This window comes from Argentina anserina, chromosome 5 (genome assembly GCF_933775445.1).
Source record: "Argentina anserina chromosome 5, drPotAnse1.1, whole genome shotgun sequence".
NCBI classification, from domain to species: Eukaryota; Viridiplantae; Streptophyta; class Magnoliopsida; order Rosales; family Rosaceae; genus Argentina; species Argentina anserina.
Window position 1 is genome coordinate 26819998 of NC_065876.1, and position 24447 is coordinate 26844444.

The 24447-nt window shown below is 36.4% G+C and overlaps 2 protein-coding genes and 1 pseudogene across 2 annotated transcripts; all 3 read left to right on the top strand.

The window, feature by feature from the left end:
- The first annotated feature begins 7614 nt into the window (after window positions 1–7614).
- LOC126793942 (serine/threonine-protein kinase SAPK2-like) lies at window positions 7615–13945 on the top strand (annotated as a pseudogene).
- A 1445-nt stretch (window positions 13946–15390) lies between these two features.
- Window positions 15391–18639, top strand: LOC126793946 (serine/threonine-protein kinase SAPK2-like). Its single transcript, XM_050520580.1, has 9 exons — window positions 15391–15991; window positions 16100–16174; window positions 16802–16903; window positions 17116–17169; window positions 17274–17366; window positions 17458–17547; window positions 17633–17737; window positions 17824–17922; window positions 18128–18639. The coding sequence occupies exons 1-9, from the start codon at window positions 15872–15874 to the stop codon at window positions 18362–18364; spliced, it is 975 nt and encodes a 324-aa protein (XP_050376537.1). The 5' UTR covers window positions 15391–15871; the 3' UTR covers window positions 18365–18639.
- Window positions 18640–20076: 1437 nt separating this feature from the next.
- On the top strand, window positions 20077–22738 carry LOC126793945 (serine/threonine-protein kinase SAPK2-like). Its single transcript, XM_050520579.1, has 9 exons — window positions 20077–20422; window positions 20514–20588; window positions 20921–21022; window positions 21205–21258; window positions 21343–21435; window positions 21519–21608; window positions 21694–21798; window positions 21881–21979; window positions 22164–22738. The coding sequence occupies exons 1-9, from the start codon at window positions 20303–20305 to the stop codon at window positions 22419–22421; spliced, it is 996 nt and encodes a 331-aa protein (XP_050376536.1). The 5' UTR covers window positions 20077–20302; the 3' UTR covers window positions 22422–22738.
- Window positions 22739–24447: the final 1709 nt, after the last annotated feature.

The window sequence follows — 24447 nt, forward strand, 5'->3', positions numbered from 1 at the left end:
GTTAATAGATTTTATGTAAACCTTGTTATACCTTTTGTTGTACATATAATGATACATTGACTGACGGAGTTATTAACGTGGTATACAAATACTTGGTCGGAATAATAAGGGCATGTACTGAAGTTTAAAATTTATAAGTTGATGTATAGAAATTTATAGTGGGCTAAATTTTATATACTGTTTGCAAAAAGTTTCTTTATTTAAATTTTTTATATAGTGGGTTTTAATTTTTCCTCCTTTTGTCTGGGAGTGTAATGTCATTTTCTATAATATTTTTCTTTTGGTAACCTTATCCAAATTCCTTTAAAACCCAATTCGAATATATCTTCTCTTACTCAAAATCAGAGCCTGACATTAAGTTCTTCTCTCTGTGTTCACGCAATCCACCTCAGCCGTCGACCTCCTTTCATTTCCTTTTATTTCTGAAATACGGGGCTCGTTTTAACCGCTTACGTTTTGATTAAAGGAGAAGGAGTAGAAACGAACCTCTGAAGCTAGAATGCAGAACTGGATTAGAGCTGCTGTACTTGAATTAGGAACTATTTGATTCAAATCATGAACTGTATTTGAACCATTTACCGGATTAGAGCTACTGTTTTGAGACCATGGTATTGGCTCATAGTATTACAGATCATGTAGGTAAGGAGAGCGCGTGGGACTAGATGAAGGGCCTAGATCAGCACACATGTCCCGCAACAAGAATGGTTAGCCATGGCCCCCTGTTCTACACAGAATCTTCCGCACATTTATACGAAAAAGACAAATTTGAAAAAGCAAAAACCCAACAAGGCAGCATCTATACGAAGGGCACGGCAGCACATGTTAAGTTGTTAATGGTTGATATTAAAGCTGAAGGTGTCGTTGTCCGGAGTCCCCACAACACCCACTAATGTAGGGCAACGTGTCATCTGCAACTCTCAACCAGCGTTCAACAACTTTGCTCGTATCGCATCAAACCACTACATGACATAAGATCCTCTGTTCTATATTTGGTTGTAACTATAACTATTAAACAAAAACTAGGATATTTTCCTTTTCTAACCATTTTTTCTAATTATGGTAAAGTTCTGATCATATATACCATATCCAGCGAGCTAAGATATTTTCCTCCAAAAGAGTATGACGAGGCTAAAGCACTGACATGCCTGAATATTATAGTCAATGAATCATTTCTCTGTGGCTCCTAATCGATTTGAGTTTCTGTGTTTCTGCAAATTTACTCTGCTGTCAAATTACAGTGAAGAACTGTCTCAGTCTCAAAGCCTAGCCACAAACCTTCTTCCACTTGTCCTCATTTCATAAACCTCTCAGACAGATATTTCATCATTTTCATGCATGTTGGAGTTTCATCCATCGACAACAATAGAAGAAGTTCTGGCATTAGAGTTGATGAGTGAGTTGTTGTTTTTGGAATTCAGAGATCTATGGAGAGGTATGAGATTCTGAAAGATATTGGGTCTGGGGCTTCTGGGGTAGAAAGGAACTTTGCTGCCCTTGCCATCCCTCACAGCTCTCAGCTGCCTTCTACATTCCTCGGTGAGTTTCGTGCATGATTTCATTCATTTGTGGCAGCAAATATGTCACAGAGACCTAAAGCTTGAAAATACACTCTTAGTTGGCAGCACAGCACCTCGTGTAAAAATATGTGATTTTGGATACTCAAAGGTATTTCACAAACTTTACAGTAATGATTCAGTAATATTTATTTTATTTGGTTTTGTAGTCCCTGCATCAGTCGCAACCAAAATCAATGGTGGGAACACCACAACACCAGCTTATCTGGTCCTCTAGATGGAAAAGTAAATTCCAAGTCCTGTGCCTTCTCAATGACATCATTAATAGGTATTTATTAAGCATCTTTTGTAACTAATTTTACATTATTTATATATATATATATTTTTTGGACAAATAATCTTTACATTATAGATTGCAGATGTTTGGTCATGTGGAGTCACCTTATATGTGATGATAGCTGGAGCTTATCCTTTTGAAGATCCTGATGACCCTAAGAACTTCATAAAAACAATTAAAGTTAGTTTCATTACAACCTTTTTACCGATAAAATTGGGCATACTGTGTATAGTAGTAGACAATACTACATCAAAATTATTAATGTTGTCTCGTATAGCGGATCTATGACGCACACTACTCAATTTCAGAAGTAAATTTGACGACCACCGTAATTTACCCACCATTTTAACTTGTTAAACACATGTCATTTTTTCTACCATAGTTAAATAATAAAACTTAATGAATTTATGATAATTACAAATTCATTTGAATCTCTTTCTCAGGAAGACGAAAAAGAAAAGAACCAAACTTTGAGAGTTAGACTCACCATTATAATCTCTGACAATCTTCTAAACTATACCTCTGACAGATATTTATTAAAATTTGAAACCCATAAATGGCAAACCAACCCAAATATGTTGTGTTATGTTGGCAAAGCAACAAAGGTCTTCATGAAGATGGTGATTTTTTTGGTCAATGACATGAAGATGGTGATAGTACGTGCTTGCAGTCATCGTTGGCCTCCTATTAGGTTTCTGGATTCCTCGCCATGGCCTCCAATCCAACTTAATGAAGTTGGCTCTCAGATATATTTTTGATTGGAAAAGCAAAATGGTGACAGTCGGACCTCATTCACCTCACCAGCAACGAATTGAAGGCTCTTCAGTCTTGATTCTTGAACTTAATTACCGAAATTTTTTTGGTTAATTTAGTTGATCTTTAGTTTAATAAATTTATTAAAATTAATTAAATGATCAACCATGGTTAAAAAAAAACATGTGTCAATATATTAAGACGGTGAACATGATGGTGGACATGATGGTGAGCAAATTAGAGTGGTCGGCAAATTTGTTTCCACTTAATTTTAAAACATGTTTAAGTTTCCATCTTGAGTGTAAACATCATTTATCTCAGATATTTGTGGAAAACCCTGAAAATGTAATAATGTTGCTTCTTAGTCTTGAAGCTATTAGACAAATAGAGCTAACCATTGATGTAAAGGGAATTTCTTACAAAACTAACTTGGTTTGCTGCTAGTAGTCTTGCAACCAAGGTTCAATTCCTGACCAATTCCGTACTTCTGAATGCTGCTAACCTGAGTGAGGGTCATAATTTTAATTAATTAATCTGCTTTTTTTTTTCTCCTTCTAATCCATAAAAACAAATTTTATGTTTACATGTTCTTAGATTTAATTTGATAGGTTCATGTTAGCTTTCTCATTCGGGTCTTTGCTCGCAGAGAAGAACGATAGCAGGAATTAAAAACCACCCTTGGTTCTTAAAGAACTTACCTATAGAACTGATGGAAGGAGGAAGTTGGCAGAGCAATGATGATAATATGCCATCCCAGAGCACCGAAGAAGTTATGTCCATAATTCAAGAGGCAAGGAACTTAGCGGTGTATTCAATCTAAATTTCAAATAATTTTGTTTGAATTCTTATAATCCGTGGAGTTTTACTGAATTGCAGAATCCATTGATTATTTAAACTATGTATGGATTTAAGAAGAATCTATTTTATTGTATTTGGAAGATTTTAATAGATTTTACGATGGTATGTTGGCAAGATTTACTAGTTACTTACATCCTTATTAATTTTATACATATATGTTAAGCAATACAAACATCCCGATGTATTATTAGAGATTAATATCTCATTTTTACATAATCCTAAAGTCACATGAGTTTGATTCAATTCTATAAACTTTCATAAGCATCGACAAAACAAATGTACAAGATCAATATCACAAAGGTGCAACTATCTTGAATGAGGATCAAAGATATAATAAGAATTTTATAAACTTTCACCTAATTAACATTCAATAGTATTCTAAAATCTGAAATTTGATTGTTATACAATTGATTTTTTTAACAAAACAACTATTAGTACAATTATAAAAACAGCCATCATTTCTTTTTTGCCTATAACAATTGTACCAAATCATAAGAAAAACCTAGAAAATTGATTTAAGAACATGATTAAGAACATAAAATTTTCGATCTTATTGAGAGAGAGAGTACATCAAAATCTCATGTCTAGATGCTTGATTTCTAACAAGCATGATATAGTGTAAAAATACTTCAAAATCCAACAAAATCAACTAATAAATGAAATTATTCAAAATCAATCTATTTTTGAATACCACCAGAATTCATATGAGTTTTTGAAATCTTAATTGAATACCTTGATATTTCAATGGATTGTTTAAAATCTTAATTGAATACCACAAGATTTCAAAAGATTCTTAAAATACAAGAAAATCTTATAGAATCCTAGTTGAATACACCCCCCCTTAGTATTGTCCCCAAACGCGAATCCGCATCTCCACAACGGCAGCATGGATCTTGATGATTTGGATGCTGAAGTTGAAGAATATGAAACAAGTGGTGATTTAGTAAGCCGGACAGAGTAGTTGACATGTGAACACATAAATCATACATGGCTGACATGGAGTTGGGTAAAAACTAAAAAGCCATGGTAGTTGTTAATACATCTCCATGACGAGACACTTTTTGGCGAAATCTCTTCCCATTTCGGTTGCCGGACTAGCAGGAGGGGACCCAGCCCGGCTAGGTGCTAGACTGGCATGACCTGCCACATAATCCCTGGCTCAGGCGCCGTAGTCGACACCGCCCAAAGTATTTCACCAGAACAGTAAATGTACAGTGCTCAAACTTGTTTTCCCATATCAAAAATAGGGAATTGGACTTCTCCCAATGCGCCTATAAAGACCTGCCATAAACCTCCTAAAAATTGTAATATATTCCTAAGCCCTTCACTCCTCAACTTGAATTTCACACTGGATACTAACTTAAACTTCAGAGAGTCAAATGCCAGCGCACAACTGATACTTTGACTTGAGATTTGTTATGTGAAGGTCCTACTGAGCTGAGACATCGTGAAATAGGCTAGAGGCACAAGGTCCCACAGATTTAGCACCAGTAACATTTGACGCTAGAAGGAGGGTCCTCATCAGCACGATTCTTCCAATTTTGCAATGGTCACTCTAAACGAAAATGAGAATCCTCCATCTCCCCCTCCGGAGGGCGACATACTTTTCGGTAAGGTTGTTCCCCGATTCGGAAAACCACGATAGGACAACCATCCCAGGTCTCGTTCACCGATCCCGCAACTACTCTGGAATAATAGTCTAGGATCTTACGAGACTTCGGGCCGAGAGAGAAGAGAAGCGGTGAGCCACCCGGACCGCCCTGGCGCGGATAACAGAACTTGAAAAAGGAGCAATTGCTCTTCTGAACCACTCTCAAGAGTTGCCTAGACATAGACGCGGCTTTGGAAGCCACACCCCGGTGGTTCCTCACTCCGAGCACACAGATGCCGACCACAACAGTAACACTTGGTGCCGCTACGACTAGGTCCGCCATACCCAAGGTGCATATCTCCCAACTTTTGATCTATGTAACACTGATTGGACCGCCGCCGCTGCCACTGCGGTATATAGAGGTGTTGGAACCAGGGAATCCCGGAACATCCGAGAACTCCAATGAAGAGATCCCGACAGGGCCACCGGCCGAGCAAGATCTCGATACCAGACTCCTGCTGCAAATGAGTGACACTTTAAAGGGCCTAATCGCCAGTGTAGAAGGGATCGAGACTCGAGTTGTGCCACCAGGGATATAGTGGTCGTGTCGGGCCATTCCCCCAACAAAAACAAGCAAAGCGGCGGCCGATTGGGGATAAGCCCCTTAACGTCACCAAGTACAATGGTCGCTCCGACCCGTGGACTCATTTGGAGAATTTCCAGTCTGCTTTGAACTGTACCGAATATAGGGATACGAACCCACGCAACATCAAATATTCCCATATGCAGCCCATTTCCTAGCCCAACAAACCCAGCATGGTCAACAAATGATCACTCATAGATTTAAACTAGCGTAAGTTCCCGTCGATCAACACCCTAATGTACATCTCCGAAAACCTCTCCCACATTGATCTACCTTCACTTATCTCCGGCTCACTCTCTAATTCCACCAGCAACACAATCTCCATTAACGGGGTATACTAGTTATGTATGTTGTAATGTTTTCTACTCTCTTGGTGTTCCTTGGCGGAGTTGACGCCTTGGTGGTTGGGTCTTGTGGATGTGGTTTTTTTTGTTTAATATTGTGCTTAGATTTTTATTCATTTCTAATATGTTATTTTTTTTCGATTTAAGTATTTTATAGCTTTATCTTTACACATCTCTCGAATATCAATATCATATGAATAGGTGCAAAATCATCTTATACATTTATAAACCGGGTTTATCGGAGTGAAAAACCTAGAGCTTTGAAACTCAGTTATTTTGGTTTCATCTGACGGCGCGTCGATTGACGTTGTCGTTGGACGGGAGATGTGGGCGGTCTGGCGATGGTCTCATCCTATTAGGCCGGTTGTGGTGGCTTGAAGGTTGGAGGTCTTTCCAAGTTGCGGTCAAGAGGTGTTGTTTCTGAGTTTTTTTGTTGTGTGTCTTGCTCAGGCATGTTTTTTTCCTCGTTAAATAGGTGCGGCATATCAAATAGGTTGGTAGCGGCGAGGAGGAACATGGAGGTAGTGTACTGTGACGAGGGGATCAGGGCGAAGGTTCACTTTGGTCGTCACACGATCGGGTGGTTTCTTCTTTCCATGATTCTACATATCTTGAAGGGCTTTTTCTTGTTGTTGCCTATGCAATTGTCGGTACTACAGGTGGTTATCGTCGTTTGGTGTTGAAGAAGCATCTTCGGCGAAGTGGCGATGCATGTGAGGGACGCTCGGAGAACCTGATTGGCTTTTCTTGGGCGACCTACACTTTGGGGTCTTTGGGTGGTTGTGCCTTGGCTTTTCTTTGGCCTGTGTCAGTTTTGGGTTTTTAGTTATGTTTTTTAGTGTTTTGTAGTCATAGGTTGGTGTGGATGGTTGTGTCGCATGATGTGCCATAGTTATGGTGTCGTTTCAGGTATTATTCTTATAACCTCGGTTAATTCTTGGTGTAATCGTAATGAGGAGGTTGCATATGCATATATACCGGCAATTTTGGTATATAGTGTTGGAATGAGTTGTTTCTTCTTGAGGTTAATTGTAAGGAGGTATCGAGACTTCTATAATAAGTTTGGTTACAGTTGAACCCATTTTAGTTTTTGTCCACTGTAATAATTGGTTTTCATGGTAGGGAAGTGAGTATGAAATTTTGTCCTCCACTGATATATCCCATGGTTGTATTTTGTTTTATTTCAATAATATTCTAGATATTCATTCTCAAAAAAAGAGAGGTAATTAAACGAGAAACTGAGATTTCATGTTAATTATTTTTTGGACAAGGTTTTCATGTTAATTGTTGATTCACTTATATTAATTTCCCCAATTTGAAAAATGAAAATCCAACAAGGCAGCATCTATACGAAAGGCACGGCAGCACATGTTAAATGGTTGATATTAAAATTAAAGGTGTCATTGTCCGCAGTCCCCACAACACCCACTAGATGTAGGGCAACGTGTCAGCTGCAACTCTCAACCGTTCAACATCCTTGCCACTAAAAGCATCAGACCACTACATGATATAAGATCCTCTGTTCTATATTTGGTTGTAACTATAACCATTAAGCAAAACTAAGATATTTTCCTTTTCTAACCATTTTTCTAATTATGGTAAAGTTTTAATCATCTCCTTGCTAAGATATTTTCCTCCAAAGTAGCTAGAAAGAGTACGACGAGGCTAAAGCACTGACATGCTTGAATATTTTAGTCAATAAATCATTTTTCTGTGGCTCTTAATCGATTTGAGTTTCTGTCTTTCTGCAAATTTACTCTGCTGTCAAATTAGTGTAGAAGTGTCTCAGACTCAAAGCCTAACCACAAACCTTCTTCCACTTGTCCTCATTTCATAAACCTCTCAGACTCCCAGAGGGATATTTCATCATTTTCATGCATGTTGGATAATCATCGATCAACAACAACAGAAGAAGTTCGATCTGGCGTTAGAGTTGATGAGTGAGTTGTTGTTGCTGCTGCTGCTGCTTTGGAATTCAGAGATCTATGGAGAGGTATGAGATTCTGAAAGATATTGGGTCTGGGGCTTCTGGGGTAGCAAGGTTGGTCAGAGATAAATGTACAGGAGAACACTTTGCTGTTAAGTTCATTGAGAGAGGCAAGAAGGTCGATCTGCTATTCTTTATCTTTTTTATCTCGATCTCGATTTTTCCCCCTTTTTTTCTTTTTGGAAGTTTTCAGGTGTATTGCCTGAGTTTTATTCGTATTTCTTTGGTGTTGCAGATAGATGAAAACGTACAAGGGGAAATCTTGAACCACAGATCCTTGAAACATCCCAACGTTGTTCTTTTCAAAGAGGTTAGCAATTAGTAAAGAACTATGTGAATAACTGAATATATTTGTTCTGCCTGTCCAATCACGATAATGACTTCATTGACTTGTATGTGCATTATTTGTCGATTAACACAGAACTGAGAGAAGAATGAATTATGCCTGTTAGACTTTGCTCCTTATCAATTTTGTATACCCTTTTTTTTGGGTTTCCTGATCTGTATTGTTCTGGGATCTGATATATACTTTCAGTCAAGTCATTACAACTAAAAAAATGTCACTGCTCCATAGGCTATTGGCTGTCTAAGCTAGCTGAAATGTGGATCTTTCATATTATCGATCGGGTCCGAGACGAGCAATACTCTTGAACCCAAACCACCAAAAATATGGGTACCTAGCACGCAAAGACGATCTACAGCAAGTTTAGAACCGGTGGTAGCTGTAATAAGAACCTTACCAACCTGGCGATGGATGTTCTAACGAGTACCACGCGAACACAGTGCTTCCTTCTCAAGGACATCCATATATATTAAAATATGCGGACTTCCTTGATAAACCCAAATTCAGTTTTTAGGTTTACATGAGTACGTCTCTACATGAGTAGATCATTTCTATAAGTTTTTAGCCAAATTTGAACCCTGCAATTTATAAATACGAACATAAATTAAGTTCAATTGAGAGATTTAGTTTGTTCATTGATTTGATTCAGTTCAATATCAAATAATTATCAATTTGGCTGAAAATAAAAGTGGTTTATATGTTAGAATCTAAAAAATTGAACAGTCAAAATGTGGATACGCGATCGAAGAAGTGAGTCATATCAACAAAATCCGCATGTATATATAAACCTAGCACATAAAATCTTAACTCTAGCAGATTGAACTATATATATTACTGTAAGAGTCATTTGATAACTATAAACACGTTATTTTGATAAGAAAACAAGGATCATTATCTTTTTTAGTATAAACAATAAGATTTTCAGATATGAGAATATATAATAACATTGGTAATATTTCAAAAGTTTTTATTAAGTTATTAGAGTAATTCCAAAAACTTTTATGTATTAATTTTTGTATTAAAGATTTATACCGACGCAAATAGTTTTTTTTTTTTTAAAAACACTTAGTTTATAAAAAAGAAGATTAAAGTCATAATAGTCTTTATACATTCATCCACTACCATCTCTAGATAAATAAAAGGTTGTGAGCATACTCACATGATACATAACATAAGTCTACTCATTCTAAATTAAGCACAACGTATTCATCAAACAACTACGACTAGTTAGCATATTTGTAGGACTATGCAAAAGCTAAAAAAATGCTAATTTAAAATTATAGCGGTGTGCTTGTGGTGACCCCCAAGCACCCAATAACGGTGGACTAGAGATAGTCTCCATTTATAGGTTTTTTCTTTAACAATTATGTTATTCCAAAATCAATAGTTAGTTGGTTGTGACTTAAAACACGTACATAAGAAACCTATCAAGAAATATTGGTAAATCATGTATTGAAGCAAATTGTTAAACTTCAACAAACGTGGCATGTGGGGGTTTACCATTGTACAAATATTTCCCAATATAATCACTTGTAAGGTGTTGGTTTTTAATCATAAAAGTCTTTGGTACAATTCGGTATACGCCACATGATTTTAAATTAGATGGTATTTGTCGCTCTTCTAATGTGGGATATAATTTATTCAACACGCTCCTCACTTGTAATATAATAATGGTGGATATTACATCTTAGGGTGTGGCCTCGTCAAACACATGCTCGGTCTAGAATGTAAAAAAGAGTATCACACTCCTTAATCAACAAAAATAATCATCACTGACATCTCCACTACTATAATTAAAAGACTGGTTTTGGTATTAATACATTCACAAAAAAATTGAACTCTCTATATTACCCATGTGATTTACCTCAATAAAAGGTAGAGAGCTTTTATTGATACCTCTAAAAACGAAACTGGACATTCCTGGTAATTATACCTCCAATTAACTTTCAGAAAGAACTAAAATGCTATTTAAACCCCCCCCCCTAATTTTCCCAAAATGCCCAAGGTTAATAAAATCAATAAAACTATATATTTTACTTCAAAATTCATTCAATTGATTCAAATATATTGTAACTCTATTGAGTCTCTTGACCCGGTTTGTTCAGAATCACAGTATAATTAGCCAATAAAATGTATCTACAATTTATACCAACATAATACATTCAAACGGGCAGATCACAACAATCTGGAATAATAAAACAGCTAAAAAAGTCTACAAAGTGAGAACATTATTTTTGTTTGATGCATGTGGATTATTGAAAATTATATTATCTAGATGAGGGGGGAGTTTGTTTGAATTTATTACAGTATGAAAAGAATTGAGAAATCAAATGTGTGGTATTGAGATCTTTATTTTTATTTATTTATTCTTATATTTATCTATATTAGTAATTTCGCATCAATACTGATTTGAAAAAATAGTGCTATTTTAGAAAGTAAGAATAGAAGCTAAAAAACATCAAGGAGGGTTATAACTCTAAAAGACAGAATATATTAATATCAACTATTTTAAAACCAGCAACCCACAAAGTCATGAAAATTATTTTTACCCTTCGTATCAAATACAATTACATAAAGGATATAGTTTTTTTTAGAGGAAAGATGATTATCCTTTAATAAGAAACATTACAATTGACTTGACTTTGACGTTTTTCTCTATAACACGTGCGTACCTCGCATGGGCACAAGTCGAGTACTTAAAAAGCCAAGTTGGCCTTATCTCATTCCATAATTTTATCCCCATCATAGTGAACTGTTTCCTCGGCTAGACAATGTGCCACCGTACTGCTGCCTCCTGGAATCTTCCTCCAGTACTGAGGTCAACATCGGAATTATTAATAGCTACAACTACATTCTTGGCATTTGATTCAACCTCTATTATTTTGAAACCATTCATCAACAAAACCTCATACCAAACAGGACGACCAAAACTTTACTTGAATGAGCTGATAACTTTCCGGTAATATTATGAATCGAAGCTCATTTAGGTTTTACATTAGGATCTCTTACAACTGCTCCCAAATATAATATCCCACTTTTATGAATTATAATCACATGCTACATACACATTGAGCTTAAGAAAAATACTTGCTGGCACCCTCATTTTTTTTTTTCACAGTAGAAATAGAACTCCTTGGCATCACGTTTCGCCAAAGCCTAGGAGGTATAAGTATTGTTAAATTCCATTTTAGAAAAATATTGTTAAATTTTGAGGTAGAGATATAAGTTTTTTCCCTTATTAAGTACGTTTTTTTTAAATTACAACCTAATAATTATGTATGTATCTATATGGAGTTTACATGTTTTCTAGCAATTTTTACATAAACCTGTTTGTTAGGTATTCTATCATTCCAAATATCTCTCTCATAGGTTGAATTGGATATTTATATTGATATACATGTTTCTATCTATTAGAGTATTAGGTATCAGTACATTGGAAAAAATATTGAAACCTAGAACAAAGGTCTACCATACGAAAGTTTATGATACGAAAAGAAAGATTTGAAATAACAATATACATACATATTGCATGGATAACGACATACATACCTTGTTGATAGATTCAAAAAACTGAAACGAATAAATGATACAAATACACAACAAGCTAGCTTGAAATTATCTCATATGATTTATAAAAGTTGGACTAGTGTTTGTATTCTGAAACTTTGATATTAGCTAATATAAATAAGTTTTTCTCAAGGAAAATTCGAAATCAAATCTTTTAGCAATTTATTGTAATAAAAAATTAATAGAATGTTTGAATTAGACATGTAAAATGAAAATTTATAAATAAATGCTAAGATTAAGCAAACCAAAATGATAAAAATGGTAAAATAGACTTGTATAAAATAATTTGGGTGTAGATTGAAAAATCATTTGAGTGGGTTTAATTTCAAAGGGGTTCTAATATTGGATCTATCTAATTTTCTCTTATATTTATATTTGAGTCTCTTCAGGTCCTATTGACACAAACTCATCTAGCCATTGTGATGGAGTATGCTGCTGGAGGAGAACTCTATACGAGATTATGCAAAGCTGGTAGATTTTGTGAGGATGAGGTAATAGTGGATAAGGATAACTGAAAGGTGTCGAATTGGGATATGAGATCTCGAATCAGGAAATGATATACTTCATTTTTTCACATTTACTTTCAGCTGCAGTGTTTTTTACTAGTTCTGCACTCAATCCTAACGAATTACAATTTGCACCAGGCAAGGTTTTTCTTTCAGCAATTAATATTAGGAGTTGGTTACTGTCATTCAATGGTATGCAAAATTTGTCATAGTTTAGATGAAGAGGTGAATTATTACACACATATTTTCCGTATTTGTAGTAAGGCATGATTTATTTGCTGCAGAATGTATGTCATAGAGACCTTAAGCTCGAAAATGCACTATTAGATGACAGCAAAGCACCTCGTGTGAAATTATGCGATTTCGGATCCTCAAAGGTACTTTTTTTTCTTTTCTGAAATACACTTATCGTTGTCAATGGGATTTTGAAAAATATTTCACTTTGCTGAAGTCGCTACGACATTCTCGGGACAATTCTACTGTGGGAACACCGGCTTATATTGCACCTGAGGTCCTATCTGAAAAACAATATGATGGAGAGGTAAGCCGAAAATTTTATCGTGCCTTCCCATTATACATTAATCGTTACTAGAATGTGCTAATATGGGGGTTCTGCATCTTTTCTAATCTCGAGGAATTTTAGATTGCAGATGTTTGGTCTTGTGGAGTTGCCCTATATGTCATGGTTGTTGGAGCATATCCCTTCGAAGATCCTAAGGAACCTTTGAACTTAAAAAATCAATTTCTGGTGAGTGGCAAAATTAACAACATTTAAATCTCCTGAGTCATAGTGAACATGGAATACGTGTCTTATGGCAGAGATCCCTTAATGTTTGCTACTCAATCCCTGATAACGTACGAGTTTCTGTGGAATGTAAAGACCTGCTCGCTAAGATATTTGTGGCAAACCCGGAAAAGGTAGCATAATTTAAGCTTTCATTTTGGTACTGAGCTTTGCTTGAGCTGCATGATTAATTCGATAGAAGTTTGAACTTTTATGGTGACTTGCTTGCTTCGTTTTCTCATTGTGAACTCCACTCATCTGTTTGCAGAGAATTACTGTTTGCAGAGAATTACTATTTCAGAAATTAAGAATCATTGTTGGTTCTTAAAAAATTTACCTATTGAAATGAGGGAAGGAGGAAGTTGGGAGAGCAATGATGTAAACCATCCAACGCAAAGCATTGAAGAAATCCAGTCCATAATACAAGAGGCAAAAAAACCTTTCACTGGAAGCATCGGTAAGCATTTCACCGGAAGTAGCAGGCGTGGCTATTGATGATGTTGATGTTGGAAGTCATAAAAATTATGGTATTATTACATGGTCAAATGTGCGCATGCATGCCCTTTGAAAAAGAACTGATGTATGGCTTGCTTGTCGCACTCTTGTTTTGCTCAATTGCTGTAAGGATATGGTTTCGATATTAATTGTAAAACCCTTTGAGGATCTTGCTATCAAAATCTAAATCCATCAGCCGATAAGGTTAAGTATATTGGTAATTGATCGCAGTCTCTAAAATTCTAAAGTGTGCTACAGATAACATTCTAAGGCGGGTATTTGTTTTCATATACTAAGTTCAGGGTCAGCCATAAATTTAAAGGTGCCCTATGCAGAAATGCTGATTTGCAACATAGTACCTATGAAGTTTAAAGGTGCATGTGAATAATGGTCGGCACACTTAAGTTTTAAACGAATAGTGTAGTACCTTAGGTTGGAGGTCTAGAAATATATATATGCATAGGGTCGAAAGAGCAAGCATATAATTCTATATGATATATCCATATACATTATCCTCTAGTTGAAACTTCACTGTCAACAACATCCACTAGCATATATATGTCGATCGTCACTATCACCAAGTCTTCCCACCAGTCTTGATCATTCGTCGTTTAGGAGCACGAGTTAATATGGAGTTTCTATCTTCTTCTGAGTTTGGTGCGTACGACGCGGCCAAAAGAATGACATCCTGGAAGAATAATCACAGCGTTAAGCGTTTGTTTAGCTCCACAACATCTGTCAAAGGTAATGCCAGTCTGTCATTGGCTCAATTTTTCCGTGGCTCAAAAAAGTTTCTGCATTTCACACTGCAGCCTAATAATCACTTCATTTTACTATGTGGCTCCAACGAAATACCTACAATTTCCCCACAAAATCCAACAAGAAAAGAAGAGCACTTTTCTTGTTCTAATTTTGATTCTCCACCGCTCTTCAAATTAAAGGAGTGCCATATATTTTCTTGAGTTTAAAAGGCAGTAAAATGTCCTTTTTGTAATATAAACTATTACCAATTCTAAACATTCATACCTTATTTTTGAAAATTATCATATTAGTACCTCAATCTGAAGTTTTGATTTCTTTAATTTAGTCCATTAACATCGTTAATGACTTTATTTTTGAAAAAATTTGACGGGTAATTATGTCCATTGTTTGTGGTAAAATAACTTGTTTGGAGATAAACAAGATATTTGGCACCAAATGGCTCACTAAAACACAACACGTAAACATGGCGGGAACTAAACGAACGAAACTACCATCAATTGGTGGGAAATGAAACTACTGTCGTGTAAGGAACTAAAATTGGTTTGAGATACAAAATTGGAATACTAATGTGACAGTTTGCAATTATGAAGTTTGGACGTTTTAGATTGAAGAACAGTTAAAAAGTTGTTTAGGTAAATCTTCTTGCATGTCGATAATTTATAAATCATAGGACATGAACTATCCACCGAGACATGCGAGAATATAGATGAAAAGATGTGCGAGCCGTCAAGGATGACTTGCAGCTGGCCTATCGGGACACCATAAACATTTCCCACTTCAATTCAACATCAACCCGTCGAGATCATTGCAGTAAAAGGCTGTAAAAGCATTATAAACAAGAACACTACCTGTGCATTTTCCATATCTTTTGTACGACGAAGCCGACCTGCCCGACGGGTGAGACGATCAAAATCTAACCTTCAGCTTCGAGAGCTGTTTCACTCGCACAAGTAGAGTGCGTTTGTCGCATGTATCAGAGTCAGTAATGATGACTCCAGCCTCCGGGTTTCTGTGGTTCTCATTTCTTTCGTATACTTAAGAAGGAAGACATTTCATTCTCAAAAAAAAAAGAAAAAGGAAGACATTTCTGAGAAGCTGTGTTTGACTGTTGTCTGTAACAGAATGGCTTTATGAACAAGGATGCTATTGAAACCCTATTAATAGTAATCTCACAGCAATTAGATTACAATGTGGCTCAGACCAAAAACCCACCCACTTGCTCAACCCACCTTAGATTTCCCACTTGCCCCCCTGAATTCCTACGGTCTTTGAAGAACCCTGAAACCCTTCTGTTGGTTAGACCATTCATCCAAGTTTGTGTTTCATAATCAAGTGGAGTAGGTTTTGAGGTTTGAGTTAGCTGTTCTTGTTCTGCTTTGGGATTTCTATGGAGAAGTACGAGGTAGTGAAAGATATTGGGTCTGGGAACTTTGGTGTTGCAAGGCTGGTGAGAGACAAGTGTACCAACGAGCTCTTGGCTGTTAAGTTCATTGAGAGAGGCACTAAGGTGTGATTCTTCACATCTTCTTTACCTTTTATGCTCTTTTTCTGTGTTTCTGAGTTTTCTGGGTACTGGGTCCTTTTTTTTTTTCAACCCTTTGTTTTGGTGTTGCAGATAGATGAAAATGTTCTAAGGGAGATCATGAACCACAGATCCTTGAAGCATCCCAATATCGTTCAATTCAAAGAGGTAAGTAAGTAGGTGAATTTATCCACAATTTAATTTATTATGTAATTCCCTTGCAAGCACCATAATGAGATCTGAATTACATTTCCCATCTAATCTCCATTTCCAATACAAAAATTCATGTTCCATCATATTTTCCCCTGTTTTGAAGTTGTTTGTAAATCAAATAAACTTTATTCAAAATCTATAATTAATGAACCAAATTGCTCACGATATGTCAAGAATCAGGACAGGAGAAAATTATCAGAGAGGAGGAGAAGATATGAGAATGAGTTTGCCTGCAACTTTTATAGCATGTCTTAGTACACAAGTATTTTGCATTGACAGATAGTGATTTACATCTTCTTTATCAATTCTTTATCTCCGTTTCAGAAGTAACTGTTTTCCTGGTCTAATATATAATACATCCTAAACATGTTTATACCATGCTTAAATTGGTACCTAGTAAAGTAGTAAGTAGTAATCAGTTCTTTTCGATTATAGGTACCTGGTAATCATCTGTTATCACCAATGTGAAAAAAAAAATTACCTCTACTTCCACAGCATTCTGTTGATATGAAGTGGATATGGAATTATAACCATAGTTTTACAGGTTTTATGTGTAAGAGTATTGATATCTCTTTTCCGCAGATATTGCTGACACCGACTCATCTAGCCATTGTAATGGAGTATGCTGCTGGAGGAGAACTTTATGACAGAATAGTCAAGGCTGTTAGGTTTAGTGAGAATGAGGTAATGCTATTTTGGAGAGGGTTGAATTATGTTTTGTGGACAGTTTATTTAGTTGGAATATGGGTACTTTACAGGTTCCATGTAAATGAATCAATTTAAATTGTCTTCAACCTTTACTTTCTAGTAGGGAATAAGATACATTTCCAATCGAAAGTAATTTTCACTTCATTATATAGCTAAAACCTAAATGTTTGCAACCATATTTGCATCAGGCAAGGTTTTTCTTCCAGCAATTGATATCAGGAGTTCGTTACTGTCATGAAATGGTATGTAAAAAGTTTCCGTAGTATGTTGTGTAAAGCTGTTTCTTTTTTCTTATAATCTTTTGTAGTATTGACTATATTAATGAAATAAATCATTTTCGCTGCAGCAAATATGTCATAGGGACCTTAAGCTTGAAAATACACTCTTAGATGACAGCGCAGCGCCTCGTGTGAAAATATGTGATTTTGGATACTCAAAGGTATTCCACAAATCCAAGAGATCTGCGATTAGCCGATTAGGAGTTTGGGGTATTGTGACTTTAATTTAATATTTCTCACTTTGGTTTGTAGTCATTACTGAGTTCTCTGCCAAAGTCTACTGTGGGAACACCTGCTTATATTGCACCTGAAGTTTTATCTAAAAAAGAATATAATGGACAGGTAAGTGCAAATTTAAATTCTTGTGCCTTCTCATCAGAACTATTATTTTCTTTTGTGTGGATTATGGACATTTATATTCTTATAGATTGCTGATGTTTGGTCATGTGGAGTCACATTATATGTCATGCTCGTTGGAGCATATCCCTTTGAAGATCCGAAGGACCCTATGAACTTCAGAAAAACAATTCGGGTGAGTAGGCGTTACAATTCTCACCTGTCCATCGTATCCCTTGTTTACTGAGTTAAGAGTTAAAACCCTTATATATCTTCTGGCAGCGGATCCTTACTGTACGCTATGCAATCCCAGATAGTGTCCGAGTTTCTGTTGAGTGTAGACACCTGTTGTCTAGGATTTTTGTTGTCAACCCGGAAAAGGTAACGTGGCTTTCATTTCAGTGTTGATTACTTGATTTGCTAGATATATTAGACTTAAATATGCATATCAGCCTTATCAGGAGCCTCTTTCAATCTTGGTTTCCCTACTCATATTGCAAACATCAGGTCTCGCACACACATTTCATGGTGAAACTTATCTAACCAGATAGATTTTTCATTGTGGGCTCTCCTTATCTCTATGCAGAGAATAACACTTCCGGAACTTATGACTCATCGTTGGTTTGCAAAGAACTTACCTCTGGAGCTGAAGGAAGGAGGAAGCTGGGAGACTAATGCTGTAAACACTCCATCCCAAAGCATTGAACAAGTTCTGTCCATCATAAAAGAGGCAAGAAAACCACTGAAGGTCCCAACTGTCAGTAGGTTTTGCGTTGGAAGCAGCATGGCTATTGATGATGCTGATGTTGGTGAAGGTACATAATCGTGTGGTGATTGTTGTATGCCAAGTATGAGCTATTGAAGTGTACACATTTGCCCTGTGTACATGGCTCTTTTGATTAATCTATAATCCTGTGTTGCTGTAACTATAGGGCTTCTTATTGTAAAAGCGCACACGTTTTAAACGATTTAGCTGAAAATAGCACACCCCTTCCATCAGTTCCATGTTCAGTTTGGTGTTTATGGACACCAATCAGTACATCTGATGATGACATGACATTAGCGATAGAATTTGAAGACATAAAGACTCATGAACTTGCTCTGTTTTCTTCCCCTTACCAGGCCCCCCTATGGTTTTTACTAATTTGTTTGCATTTTCTACCCACGGACTGATACATTGTTACCCCAATTAGTGAAATTGCTGGAACCCAAAGTCAATAATTGGGTGAGGCTTAAATCTTTCCTGTGGCAATAAGAGCAAACAGAAAAATCAATAGGAGCTGAGCTAACCATTTTTCAGATCCAAAAAAAAAAAAAAGCTAACCAGTTGTGGTGGTTGATTGGTTTTGTACTGTAACCAATGTTATGGTTTGAGTGCTGATGTTGTTAGATTGTCATTTTCTCAACAACAAACTGAAGGCTATTCGCTTACATTTTTCTTTGCATCTCAAGGATTAAACTAGTGGGGATTAAAGTGGAGCGCATCGCACTACAAAAACTGGAGTCAAATCAATCAACTCCACTTCACTTTGAAGCCAGAAAAAGTTTGTTGGTTTAGTAACGACAAGACCGGTACAAATTAGAACCGCACTTATGGTTTAGTAAATTTTCAATCAAACTCATTATCGCTAAATGACTTGAGAGTTCATTAGAATTTGACTTATGGTGAACTATGTACCTCGCAAAAGAAGCCAGGTTGCTCATCATCTGGCTGCATATGCGTCTTCTTTGACGTAGGATGAGTTTATCTTTTCAGCTCCTCATTTTCTTCAATCTGCAATATCAGCAAAATTTTGTATGGTTTAAGGGCAGTCAATTCGATTAGAAAAAATCAACTTATGACACTTCAATTTTGTTATACTATATAATTCTCAATACTTGTTAGTTTCGTATATAAGATAGCTATCGTATACAAATAATTAATTTCAACTCATCAAGTATGTAGACATACTTAAGTATTGAGTATCTCCTCACAATGGTCTTTCAAGTTGCTACTCAACTTTCTCGGTTTTAGCCTAATTATTATACAAGACAATTGTTATTTAAGTCACGTTAAAGTTGTACCGCGTAGGTTGTATTTTGACTATGTAGCTCAATTCTCTCAAAAGAAAAAAGAAAAAAAAGGAAAAAAGCACTATTTTTTTTCGATAAAAAAAGAAAAGAAAAGAGCATTATTATTGGTCACAGGTTTCATGTTGATGTAGTCTCTTTTTTTTTTTTCACTGCATCAAAGTGAAACGTGGAAATTCACATTATTGTCAGTCGCCCTCAGCAAAACGGAACACACACTAAGAAGTCAATCGTGTGTAAAAGCAGGAGTGGAAGACGCGACCCCATAATTAGAAGCAGCACTGCCCTAAATTTGGAAAACATTAGTAAAATCGATCTGCAGCTTTCATGGCCTCACATGATGATTATCATCTTCTTTTTTTCAATATGCTTTCACAGCCACAGGTTTTGTCGCATGTTGCAGTAGTCAATCAATTTCTCCAGCTCTCTGCGGCTGAAAAATAAATCTCAATCGTTGAAAGATTTTACATACAGATTTGTCCTCACCAAGCCAACAGTGGCCAAAACACGAAAAAATATCTACCGTCTCACTTACCTATCTGGCTATCTTTTCCATTCTGGTCTAGAAAACCTCTCTCTCAAGTCTCGAAGTGCTTCTATTATTAGCTTCAACCTAAACACCCTTTTGCGGTTATTTAATGCAAGTTGGTTGTTTAACAAAGAATTAAGACTGGTTTGAGTTTTGGATTCCATGGAGAGGTATGAGATTTTGAAGGATGTTGGAGCTGGGAATTTTGCGGTGACTAAGTTGGTCAGAGAAAAGTGTAGCGGACAACTCTATGCTGTTAAGTTGATTGAGAGAGGCAAGAAGGTTTGCTATCTGGCTTCTTCTGTCTTATTCTTCTTCACTGCAGGCTAGGGTTTTCTGGGTTTTCCTTATCTTATTGTTCTGGGTTTTGCAGATAGATGAAAATGTGCAGAGGGAGATCATGAACCACAGATCCTTGAAGCACCCCAATATTGTTGAATTCAAAGAGGTTAGTTAATAAGTTTTGACTTTAGTGAATGTTAATGTTGGATTGACCAATATTGGTACGTGATAATTCTGTTTCTTCCCCTATATTTGCATGTTCCTTTCCTTTGCATTGACAGATAGTGAAGCTATACATCTTCTGTATCAGTTTCGCTTGAGCAGTGTAATCAAGTATCATCATCATTTTTGCTTAAGTGGGTACCTGAAACCATTTGTTAAAGACCAAAAAAACCTCTAAAGATTTGATCTTTACTTCATCCACTCTATGTTCAAATTGAATGGAGGCTAATTCATGAAGATCGGTGTTTGAAGATTTCTAAGGTATTTTTTGTCCAGGTCCTGCTGACACCAACTCATCTAGGTATTGTAATGGAGTATGCTGCCGGAGGAGAACTATATGAAAGAATATGCAAGGCTGGTAAATTTAGTGAGGATGAGGTAAAGTAATTTTCAAAGGGGTGAGTTTTATTTTATGGAATATGGTTTCTGAAAATGAAGTCAATTCTAACTTTATATCACTTTACTGTCCAGGAAAAAAAATTTTAGATCCATCTTTTATGTTGAAGTACTTTTTAGTTGCAATAGCTTATAACAACAAAACTTACATATCCTTGTATCAGGCAAGGTTTTTTTTCCAGCAATTGATATCAGGACTTAAGTACTGTCATACAATGGTAAGTACAAGTAGGCACTCATCAGCTAATTTGTGGTATTTCTCATTAGTTGACTCTTAACAAGGAAGTGATTCATTCTTTCAGCATATATGTCATAGAGACCTTAAGCTTGAAAATTCACTCTTAGATGGTGGTTCAACACCACGTTTGAAAATATGTGATTTTGGATACTCAAAGGTATTTCACAGAACCTATTATATTTCAATTTTGGGGTTTTGTTTAGATGGGATGTTGAATAATGTTTCACTTTGTTTCTGTAGTCGCTACTTCAATCTCAACCAAAATCTGTTGTGGGCACACCAAATTATATTGCACCTGAAGTCCTATCCAGAAAGAAATATGATGGAAAGGTGAGTGCAAGCTCATGTGTCTTTCTTATTGACTCTGGTGTCTGCTACTGATCATCTTTTGTATCTAATCTTGGACAAAATGTAGATTTCAGATGTCTGGTCCTGTGGAGTCACCTTATTTGTCATGATCTTTGGGGCATATCCCTTTGAAGATCCTCAGGACCCTATAAATTTTACAAAAACAATTCGGGTGAGTGGCAATACGATCATTTCACATCTCCCCTCGTTCTGGGATTTTTAAACTTATAATTGTTATACATGTTTCATGACAGCGGATCCTTAGTGTACATTACTCAATCCCACAGAATGTTGGACTTTCCATGGAATGTAGACATCTGTTTTCTAAAATATTTGTGGCAAACCCAGAAAAGGTAATGACGCTAGATTATTTTGGTGATGAGCTGCGAGATTTTTGACATTAGAGATGATGTGGTTCTGACTTTCTATCAAAGAGGCAAACAATTTGTAACCAATTGATGGTATGCTGCTATCTGAGAAGTTTCTTTCAGTTGTGTATTCTATTTCTCATAAGGGTCTCTGCTTTTTTATTTGCAGAGAATAACAATCCCGGAAATTAGGTGCCATCCTTGGTTTGTAAAGAACTTACCTATGGAAATGATGGAAGGAGGAAGCTGGGAAACCAATGAGGTAAACAATCCAGCCCAAAGTGTTGAAGAAGTTCAGTGTATAATACAAGCAGCAAGAAGACCTTTAAGAGTCCGAACTGTCAGCAGGCATCTCACTGGAAGTAGCATGGCTCTTGATGAAGCTGATGTTGGAGGTCCAGAAGCAGATGGTGATTCTGTGTGCTAAGTAGGAGTCATTGAAGTGTGCATATATGATATAAATAATTCTAGGCCATGTCACTTGCAGGGCCCTTAAAAAATGTCAATTTGTTTGCTAAGGATGAGTGTATCATTTTTGTTTAACCGTGCTTATAATAATTAAGGGTCTCCAAGCTTTTCCTATCTAAATATGACAACAGCACTGGTCCATGAGCAGTGACGTACTGTTATGTCTACTGTGTACTGATTTTGTTGTTGATGTGTACTAAACTAGACTGTTATGTGCACTGTGTACTGATTTTTTGTTGGTGTGTATTGGAAGTGTTCTGGAATGGTCCAAGACTATTGTGGTCTGTGTATTGCCCCTAAACTTGTTGGTCTTTCACTGTGTTTGGTGTCTTAGATATTTTTGAATGATTTCTAGTGTGGATTGGCTTTCTGGATAGAAATAAGGACAATCCTTGACTGTGAGCGAAGAGAAATTGTGATAAAAGGCTTAAACCAAAAGGAATTCTGGTTTTTCTTCCATTCTTAAGTTAGCAGCTTTCTTCTCTCTTTGAAATACTAACAGGAGTTTTGGCAGAATTTACCCACCGATCTGCTTAATACCGATCATCATTATGACTCATAGCATCGTCGGAAGGATCTAGCTGTTCCATAATATGTTGGTGTGGCCCTTGGGCCCAAGATCAATAATTGAGACCCGACTCTAAATTCTAACCCAATTTTATTTTCTTTTATCACGCCGAAGTGGACCCAGTGGCATCATCTTGTCCACAAAATCCAAATTCTCGGGGTATATAAGTAATCCCTCACTTAACTTCCGTCAGTAAAACAAATTAAATAAGTAAATGTCAATTTTTTGTTTATTTCAATAATACATCTTAAAATTTGCCAATTTTAACACAAAATTACCAATAATCGGCTCAAATCAACACATTTCAACTAAATATATACATTTTATAACCATTATACTCTCACCCCTATTAAATAGAGAGATTTTGCGGACTATCGGTCGCCGAAATAAATTATTGACTCCAATCATTAGTAATAAATTTCAAATTACTAGTGGTCGGAATAGGAAATTCGGTTACCGGACGTCGGATTAATAACTCCAAATAACTCACAATAATAAATTAGTGACACACAATAATCACGTTACTAACCCTCAGTAATCATGTTAGTGATGTTACTAACCCCTAGTAATCACGTTACTGGCCCCCTAATAATCACGTTACATATCCTAAATAAATGCTACTGATCCCCAATATTCATGTTAGTGATGTTACTAACCCCCATAAAATGTAGTGAAGATCATCACATACTTATCTCCAACTGGCTTAGTGAAAATCTCATCATCTCTATCAACTAAAATCTCCAATTCTCACATACCTTCATTGTTATCCTTGATATCCTTGAGAGACCTTTCCACTAAGATGTACAACTACACCTCATCAAGACACTGAAATCAAAAACCACAAACTAACTCTCATTGGAACTCAACAATTGACGACGCAATAGAAAGCAATTAGGAGCATAATTTCCATAGATTAATGCACACAATATCCAAAATTTTAAAATATAAGCAACTATAAACACGAAATCAAAATCTCAAAGCTTATTAAGTAAGAGCTGATAGTGAGAGCCTTGTCTTTCAACTCAGGCTTTGATATCTAGCTGGTGAGAACAGATCTTGACGAGCTGAAAATCCAAGGCGGCCTTTGATTTCTCACTCGACGATTTGAAATGGCTCACTATGCTGATGAACCACGTGTGATTGGCCTTGGCCGGAGAGGGAGAGAGCTATGATTGGTGTCAGGGAGAAAGAGAACTGTGATTGGTGTCTTGGTCAAGGGTTTTTGTTCTTCTCCTTTGAAAGAGGACTGAGGCGGCGTCGTGTTGTATAAGCAGTTGAGATCTGTCTCGTGCCTCGATGGTTGAGATGAGGAAGACGACCATGACGACGAAAGAGGAACTGCCGATGATGAAGGGCGTTGTCGGAGAATGTTGCCGTCTTTGCTAAGGCGTCATCATCGTGGCTGCCGGTGTTGTCA

Excerpts from the sequence above, each read along its gene's own strand:
- LOC126793946 (XM_050520580.1), top strand. The coding sequence starts at position 15,872 with ATGGAGAAGTACGAGGTAGTGAAAGATATTGGGTCTGGGAACTTTGGT. Across the intron at positions 17,367-17,457 it reads GTGATTTTGGATACTCAAAG|TCATTACTGAGTTCTCTGCC; the intron begins GTATTCCACAAA and ends TTTGGTTTGTAG. Across the intron at positions 17,548-17,632 it reads AAAAAGAATATAATGGACAG|ATTGCTGATGTTTGGTCATG; the intron begins GTAAGTGCAAAT and ends ATATTCTTATAG.
- LOC126793945 (XM_050520579.1), top strand. The coding sequence starts at position 20,303 with ATGGAGAGGTATGAGATTTTGAAGGATGTTGGAGCTGGGAATTTTGCG. Across the intron at positions 20,589-20,920 it reads ATATTGTTGAATTCAAAGAG|GTCCTGCTGACACCAACTCA; the intron begins GTTAGTTAATAA and ends TTTTTTGTCCAG. Across the intron at positions 21,259-21,342 it reads TTAAGTACTGTCATACAATG|CATATATGTCATAGAGACCT; the intron begins GTAAGTACAAGT and ends TCATTCTTTCAG.